This window comes from Orcinus orca, chromosome 2 (genome assembly GCF_937001465.1).
Source record: "Orcinus orca chromosome 2, mOrcOrc1.1, whole genome shotgun sequence".
NCBI classification, from domain to species: Eukaryota; Metazoa; Chordata; class Mammalia; order Artiodactyla; family Delphinidae; genus Orcinus; species Orcinus orca.
The window spans coordinates 117,608,052-117,616,701 of NC_064560.1; the positions used below are offsets into that span (position 1 = coordinate 117,608,052).

The window sequence follows — 8,650 nt, forward strand, 5'->3', positions numbered from 1 at the left end:
GGGTGAGGGGGCTGGTGACACTTGAGGAAGAAAGAAGGGGGCCTGGGAAGGGGGGCAGCTGCAGACAGAGTGACAGACTGCAGGCCTGAGCCGCCTCTGGGAGGAAGCCCTTTTGCCAGCCTGGGGCCTGCAAGGGGGAGGCTCAGCAGGTGGGAGGGAAGGGGAGTGTGGCGTGCCTGCCTGCCCCCTGCCTGCCTCAGCTCCATCGCCTGTCAGCCTTCAGCTCCCTAAGCGACAGCTTCTAATTCCGGCTGTTGGTGCCTCGATGCTCCTCAGTAGAGTCTCAGCTTTTTTTCATCGTTGCTATTTCTTTTCTGCTCAGAACATGCTGAACCCACTGGGAAGTCAGAGCAAAGGCTTTAGGGCATGAGACGTGGCACTGCCCCCCCATGCCACCTCAGGCCTGGCTGGGTTGGTAGTACCAGCTGGGGCAATGGAACGGCCGCTCCTTCCAGAGAGTACCCAGCACAGCACACTCTGACGGGCCAGGGTGAGGCCCTGATTCAGCTCCTCTTCTTCCCTGGCACTCTCTCCATCCACCACAGAGAAAAAGGACAAAAATGAGGCTGAGCTGGCTCAGGGAGGAGGGGCAGGGCTCTTTGGGACCAGTGCCCCTTCTGTGTTCCTGCTGCTTCTCTCCTCCACCTGGGGGTGTCACTGCCTGGATTGTTGGGCTGGCCTGCCGCACAGATTCCTGGGATACCCCCTCCCTAACCCTGGAAACAGAGAAAGAAGAGAAGAAAGCAATTCTCTTCATGCTGCAGAAAAGGGAAATTGAGTCACGAAGAGAAGAAAACCTTTCTTCTGCTACCTGAGTAAACAGGGAGAGCATTCCTGCGTCCTTACTAGGCTTGACGAGTCTATTCCTACTCCAGGTGGGGCCCGCAGGTCTGTGGGTGGGATTGGGCTTTCTGCACTCTGAATAACTGTGCAGCTCTTTCCCTGACACTCCCTAGCTTGCTGTTGCTTGCAGCAGGCAGGGTTGGTGTTCTTGGCTTCCTTTTGCAGAAGAGAGTATGCAGGCCTGGAGCCACACTGCTAGTAAACGCCTTCAAGCTGGGACTTAACTCTCCTGTCAAATGCCCTTTCTGTGACACCATGAGAGAAAAGTGGCAGATCTCAGAGTAGGGGGATTAAAAAATGCAAAAAGTCAGAAGAGGGGCGCTTCACGGTGTGCACAGGCATACATCACATGCTCCGCCCAGGAGAGAGGGAAGTGGGAGTCCCTGCTTCACGGCTGGCCCCGATGTCATGTGGGCATCTCTGAAGCCTGGGAGCTGGAGAGAGGTGAGAAGCTCAGGGTGCAGAGCTATGTGCCCACTTTGCCACTCTCCCATCTGGGCCCACGGGCTTTTCCCGGAGGCAAATCCTCTCCTTGCCCATACCCTTCCCCAAGCAGAGCCTGCTGCAAAGCTTCTGGTCACTGCTTTGCCCAGGCTGAGGACACCTTTATTCTTCCCTTAATTTCCTGTCTTTCATATAAAGGGACCCCTTAAAGCAGCCCTCAGCACTAAAGGTGTTTTTCCTGCTTACGTGCCCTTGCTTCTTAGCAGCCAGCTCCCATACATCCTTGAAGACCATCTCAGAAGCCCTATTCTCAGAAGACCCTAGAGTCTGCCTTTCCCCACAACTCCATTTTCTCCTCCAGGGACTGTCTCCGTTTTGTATTTAACATACGTATTCAGCCCCTAGGCGATAAACTCGACTTTTTATGTCCCGATCTTGTTTTCCCGCTTGAGAGGAGAGGTTTCTTCCATCCAGAACCGAATTTCCGCCTCTGTATTTCCCACGGCTGGGAACACACAATACCTAGCTCACAAAAAGTCTCAGTAAATTCTGTAGTCGATACCTGACTCACTTCTTTTTTCACAAATATCCATTCCAACCCTACACACTTTCCCACCCTCTGCAGCTCTTAGGTGCTCTGACTCCCCTCCTCCGAGGCCTGCTCCTCCCCCCCCCCCCTCCCAGGGCGGAGCAGCGGGCCGGAGGGAGAGGGGATACGGTAGTTTTCTCACACTCTGTTGACTCGTGCTCTCTTCTTATCTCGGAAGGGTTCAGCTAGTGGTCAAGGTCAGAGCCCTGTGGTCTGGGGGTGGTTTTGTGCTCAAGAAGGAGATGGGGACCCTGGGGGAGGTTTGCATGTCCCTCGCTCTTTCCGGGGTGGCGATGGGTCCTGAAACAGCGGGGAGGCGGCGCCGAGGAGTTGCTAACGCGGCTGCAGTACTCCCGGATCTTAAGGCGCCCGCTCCAGTCGCCGCGTCTCCGCACCGCCAGCTTCTCAGCCGCCGGGAGCTGGCAGGCGGGCGCGTTGTCTCGGTTGGAGACGTCCGAGATACGAGAGCGCACTCCCCCACCGCCACCCCCGCGCCGAATCAGCGTGTGCGGGAGGAACAATTGTGCGTGCGTGATTCGCTACACTTCCAGTGGCGGTTCCCAGCCAGACTGAGGGCCCCCAACCCCGCTCAGCGTAGGTACTCCCCCCCCCGATTTGGGGAGTGATTTACTCCCCGCCCGCCTTTCGCCACCACCCCCAGCGCGCTTATGGTCCAGTTCTGCCCTCATGGGGTCCCACTTCCTTCCAGCCGCACCGATGGGGGCAGCCCTCGTCTTCTTCGACGGGCTCAGGGTCCCGGCAGTTTCTATGGAGCCCCGGGCACCGACTCCGGTGGGGGCGGAGGGTGGGGAGAGAAGACTGTGACTTTGGGATTGGCCCGGTCGGGTGCATGTGGCCCCCTGCGAGCAGCCCCCGCCCCGCCCCCGCTGCCGCAGCCCCAGGGAAGCGCGGAGGAGAAGCTGCTCCCCGACGTCGTGGCCCACCGAGAGGTGGGTGAAGGTCAGGGGCGGTCTCCGCCGCCCCGTCAGTTCGGCCCTGACGGCTCAGCCCGCTTCCTGAGTAGCCATTGCCATGCAGACCCCCGAGACTATAAAACCAGGTATCCATGCGGGCGGCGACTCCCGCGCCGCCAAGCCCCCCAAGTAAGGAGCAAGCGCCCTGGCGTGGCCCGGCCCCCGCGAGAGGGGAGGAGGCGGAGGAGCGGCGCCGGGAGATTGAGGAGCGGCGCGCCCCGCCAAGGCTAGAGGCAGGCGCGCACGGCGGGCGCCACCGTCTCAGCAGGGGAGCGGTGCTGCCCCCGGTGTGGGTGAGTGGCGCGGCTCCCAGCCACGACGGACTGAGGGGCGCCGGACACTGGGAAAGCAGCGGGAGAGTCAGGAGGGGCCCGAGCTTCGGCTCCCGTCGTCTTGTGGCGGGCCAGGCGCGGAGCCCGGAGTAGCGAGCAACTACACCATCAGGCGGGAAGCCCAGGGAAGGAGCAGCGAGACGCCGGGCGTGCGGCCCAGGAGCGGCGGGGCAGCTGGAGGACAGAGTGGGAACCTCAGGACCCTCGGCCGCAGCCGCCCACGCGCGGAGGGAGCCATACCCGAGCGTCGGCGGGGGCCGGAGCCCGGTGGGGCTCAGAAACAGGGGCGCCCCCGTGCGGAGCTGCCGGGCCGCCTGGGCGCGGCGGCCGAGGCCATGCTCAAGCCCAAGGACCTGTGCCCCCGAGCGGGTACGCGTACCTTCCTGGAGGCCATGCAGGCGGGCAAAGTGCACCTGGCCCGCTTTGTGCTGGATGCGCTGGACCGCAGCATCATCGACTGCCGCGCGGAGCAGGGCCGCACGCCGCTTATGGTGGCCGTGAGCTTGCCAGACCCCGCGCTGCGCGCGCGCTTTGTGCGACTACTGCTGGAGCAGGGTGCAGCAGTGAACCTGCGGGACGAGCGCGGCCGCACGGCGCTCAGCCTGGCGTGCGAGCGCGGCCACCTGGACGCCGTGCAACTGCTGGTGCAGTTCAGCGGCGACCCCGAGGCGGCCGACTCGGCGGGCAATAGCCCGGTGATGTGGGCGGCAGCGTGCGGCCACGGGGCGGTGCTCGAGTTCCTGGTGCGCTCTTTCCGCCGCCTCGGCCTGCGCCTCGACCGCACCAACCGGGCGGGCCACACGGCGTTGCAACTGGCCGCCGCCCGCGGCCACGGGACCTGTGTGCAGGCCCTCACCGGGCCCTGGGGCCGCGCAGCCGCCGCCGCCGCCGCCGCCGCGGCTCGGGGCTCCAACTCCGACAGCCCCCCTGGCCGTCCGGCTCCCGCGCCCAGCCCGGAGCGCCGAAGACCCAGTCCCCGCCGCCTACCGCGGCCGCTTCTGGCGCGCTTTGCTCGAGCGGCCGGCGGCCATGGTCACGGCGGCGAGGCTGGCTCAGGGGGTAAGGGCTTCGGTCGGCACCGGGTGCAGGGCAGCGAGCGGCCGGAGCTGGGCCGGAGCATGAGCCTGGCGTTGGGTGCCGTGACCGAGGAGGAGGCGGCTCGACTGCGGGCGGGAGCCCTGATGGCACAACCACACTCGCCTCAGTCTTCAGGCGTTGGGCGGTGGCGTTCGCAGGAGGTGCTGGAGGGAGCGCCCCCAACCTTAGTGCAAGCCCCTGTCGGCCTTAGCCCCCACCCCGAGGGCGGCCCCGGCTCTGGCCGCTCGGGTTTGCGCCGACGCTCTACAGCTCCAGACATCCCCAGCCTGGTCGGGGAAGCACCTGGGCCCGAGAGCGGCTCAGAATTAGAGCCCAACGCTCTGCCCCATTCGGTGCCTGGGCCTCAGCCTTGGCAGGCGGGCACGGAGGCCGTGGTGCTGCACGCTCAGCAGTAAACAGCCTCGAGGCCGAGCCCTGCTCCCCCCACCTTCCCCTCTCTGCTCCACTGGGATTTCTTTTTCCCAGGTCCCTCACCTTCCTGGCAGTTTCCCACCCCCAGATCCTAGCACCTGTCCCTGCTGCCAAGGTGAGAGCTCCCTCAGCCCTCTCTCCGAAACGGACCCCTATCTTATTTCTTTTTTGTGCTTGTTGGTATTCCTTGCCCGAGTCGCTCACCTTTTCTAAAGGCCTGCCGTTCCAGTCCTGGAAGCGAGGAGTAGAAGACTGGATCCGTAGGCTACAGCTTTCCAGCTGGACCCCCTTCCCTGAGCGCTAAGGCGCACTCCCGCGTCTTTCAGGCTCCTGCCGGGTTTCCTTCCCCTTGCTGGGTTTTCCCACACCCTAGTCAGCCAGCCAGGCAGAAGAGTTGTCCTGTAGAACAAAGGCCTAGCCTCCCCACCCCCCCACTCCCCCTCCCCCACCCCTCAACCCCTGCCCCCCCTACCCCAGTGTTGCTGACAGTAGTGCCCCACATGACCTAAGTATCCCTTCCCCTTGTGCTGGAGTGATGGAGAAGGGGAGCCTGGAGATGGGCCTCGGAGCCTTTCTGAACGGGAGGGAAGGAGTCTGGAGGTTACATTTTTAGGGGGAGAAACTCCTGCCTCAAGACATTGAAAGCATAGTTTGGGGGTGGGAGGAATGCTAGTTGTCCCTTGAACCAGCTTCTTCTGCCTCAGCCGGAGGCAGACCCAAGATTCAACTTCATCGACAATGTGGGGTCATTCCCCCCATCCCGCTCACGCGCCCCCCTCGCCCCCCCTTGCCCAGCCCAGCTCTGGGCTCTTAAGCCTGTTTCCTCTCACTCTCAGAGGCCTGAAATGGAAAGGACTTAGCACTTCCCCCGCCCCCACCGCCTCGCAGCTCCCGGTCTTGCACGTGGGTGCTCCCGCAGGGGGGAACGGTTGCGAAGGCTTTGATTAATTGTATTTCTTCCAATCCTCAAAGAACTCGTGTTTTGAGTCTTTGTATGTGAAGCAGAAAGCAGCGGGTCTGATCCGAGGCTTAAGAACCTGACAATGTCTCTTTAAATAGAAGCTCCGCGAGGGGGATAATTGACTGAAGTGTTTGCCACGTTAAAGGCGGCGGCGCGCGGGAGTCTGAAGCCCACACGAATGGCAGGTCCGGGTTTAAATTATATCAAACTCCTTTGAGAGCTGGAAGAGGGCTGTTAAACGGTTCCTGCTTCTCTCTGGGCCGTTAATAGAGGGCAGGGTGGATAATGGATGCTAGAGCTCGAGACCAAGGACCCCTGCCTCTGCCCCAAAGCGTGGGATGCAGGCCCGGCTCAGCTTCAGTACTGGGCAGATTAGTGAGTCAGAGGCAATTGCGGAGAGGTGGTTAAAGGCCCTTTCCTAGCCCGGCCCTTCGTCCCCATCCCTCCCCGCCCCCGCCCTCATCTTTGTGCCGGCCTAGCGAGAAGGGTCTGGAGGGTCTGGCGAATCGCGTGCCCTAGGATCCTGCTGAAGCGCCAGCACACGAACCTGTGTGCCCAGCCCGTGGGGTGGCAGCACGTGGGGAGTTTTTTGTGAACCCCGAAGGTTGAGCGTGCAGCCCTTCAGCTGCCGGCCGTGGGGTCTTTTCAAGACGTCGATCTATTCATCTTTGCAGAACGGAAGGTTTTTCACCAATAACTCTAGGGGAACTGCCCAGAGCGAGAATGACCTGTGATGAGAAATTGGGCCTGGGGTGAGGGATGGGTGATCAGGGTCCGGCCTCGTGTAAGTGTCAGACACCTCCCCAGTGCTTCCACCGCTCCGGGGTCCGCGAGGCCGCGAGGGCCCAGACACTGGACGTGATCTCTGGTGCCCCCTGGTGGCAAAGTTGCGCTCTCGCTGCGCCCAGGCTCGGAGTTCAGCCTTGTGGTTTTATTTGGAGCCACCGCTGTGTACTTCTCCCTCCCTGTGCACTTACCCATGGAATCCTCTTCCTCTTGTAGTGTATTAAATCCGGATACTTGAAGTCATTTCACAGCAGTGAAGTGAGGGACAATGAACAAAAAACTCGCATTTGGAGTAGCAGGAGGCCAGACCCTTTACTTAGGACACCAAGATCTTCCAGCTTAAGGCTCCATATAGAGAGCTCCTGCTGTCTTCTGAGAAACTGGAGCTTCCAACCCGTCCCTTACGATTTCTGAACCTTGAGACCTGCTGATTATGCACTGTTTTCTTCTGATGTGATTTGCTTTCGTTTCTGGGGTGTTTTGCCCTTCTCCCATTTTTCTCTCCCCACATATCTGCCTCTCCTCAGTCCCACTGTCTGGGTGGCGGCAGAACTGAAAAGTTCTGAAAAACGCCTGAAAAGCCAGAAGGAGAGAATCTGGGGTGGGATGGGTGGTAATTGGACGCCCCAAGTGCAAACTCCTTTTTTCTGATCCTTGCTTGTTCACTTATCCTTTTCCAACTGTGTTTAATTTTTATGAAGTTTACTTTTAATGGTGTAAGAATACAAGTATTTTGGCTTCTTCAGAATACCACATTGAAGACATGGGTCTGGGTTGCACATTGTGTTGAAGGTGCTGTCATGTTTCAAGTGTTGCCGACATGGGGATTTCTGGTTGAACGTCACCTTGGGCCCTTTATTGGATAAACAAACAACTATGAGGGCTTCTCTCTGGAATTGCCAAGGGTTTGGCGGTTGAAAGTGATGTTTCTAAAAAACCACAGCAGATCTTTCCTGTCTGAACTGAATTGTGTGTTTGACTGCCTTGCTGTTCTTGCAGATTTCTTACCAGGCCCAGCTCTGTGCAGAACTTAGATGTTTCACCACATTTCGCTATCCTGAACTTCCCCTTATTGTCAGCCCCAAGGCATTGAGGCTGGGGTCCCCTCGAGCTCAATCTGGTTTAGAAGAGACTGTTCTAAACATTTTGTTTTTCCAATTCTTGTTGCTTTCGTCATTGTGAAGTCACCTGTGCCACTGGAGCTGGTACTCTCGGGTCAAGCTCAGAACCGGTCTGTGTGTGAGGCTAAATGACATACGCACATGCTTTTGGAATGACACTGTGCAGTGGAAGGACTCTTAGAGCTCAAAAGAATAGTTAATAAATCCAGTGTTATTCAGTTGCAAGAACTGGCCTCTTTTTGCCTTGCCAACCACTCGTGACCGTGGGCTTCGGTTGGGAGGTAGGTTCCGCCTTCCCTCAGCCTCCATCTCTGCCCAGCCCACTGTGGCTGCTTCCTGGAGGTAAGACTCAGGTGCTGCTTCTGGCTGAGCTGGTGGGACAGGGGCCCTTAGACCAGGGCAGCTGTCTAGGTGGGGAACTGTGGGGAGGAGGTCTGCAGGACTCCTTGCTCCTGGGTAGAAGGTTTCAGTGACCCTGACAGAGAGGGGGTAGAATGAGACCTCAGGAAGTAAGTGCTGGAATCAGTGTCAGAGCTGGAAGTTTAAAGACCCAGGTTTCCTGATTTCCAGTTGCGCTCTTTCACAGCTCCTAACGGTCACTCTCTGTTGTGAGAACCGAAGCAGAGACTGCTTTCTCACTGGAAGCAGTTCCAGGCCACTTCCTATGGACAGTTTGAGGGGAGCAGCCTCTGACTTTCCGGGGAGGTGGCGTGGGGGAAGCAAACGGGGGAAGGGAGATGCTGCTGCAGAAAGTGGCCGTCAGCCCTGGTGGCTGCCCCAGAGCCCCTGTGGCACCAGCAAGCACAGCCCACGGCCCTGGCTTTCCGGGTTGGGCTCCTCTCCTCTGGGAAGGAGCCCTGTCTATTTCTCAGCTCTTTCAGTCCCGAGGGCCTTTCACTTCCTGTTTCCCTTCTTCTCTGCCCTCATTTCAGGCCCACATGCCACCAGGGAGTAGGATTTTCTGCGGATCAGAATGACCGTCGGGGGGCTCACAGCAGGGAGGAGGGAGGGCCACCCTGGACACCCACTACAGCGTGTCCAGTTTGAAGACAGCCTGGCTCTATTCCCAGGGACGACAGGAAGGCCAGAGG

At 59.7% G+C, this 8,650-nt stretch overlaps 1 protein-coding gene across 1 annotated transcript; it reads left to right on the top strand.

Annotated features, from left to right (window-relative positions):
* The first annotated feature begins 2,784 nt into the window (after positions 1 to 2,784).
* On the top strand, positions 2,785 to 7,787 carry ANKRD63 (ankyrin repeat domain 63). Its single transcript, XM_033435826.2, has one exon. It carries the CDS (start codon positions 3,518 to 3,520, stop codon positions 4,673 to 4,675), a length of 1,158 nt encoding a protein of 385 aa, XP_033291717.1. The 5' UTR covers positions 2,785 to 3,517; the 3' UTR covers positions 4,676 to 7,787.
* Positions 7,788 to 8,650: the final 863 nt, after the last annotated feature.

What these genes read in the sequence shown, in the direction of transcription:
- ANKRD63 (XM_033435826.2), top strand. Translation starts at nt 3,518, where the DNA reads ATGCTCAAGCCCAAGGACCTGTGCCCCCGAGCGGGTACGCGTACCTTC.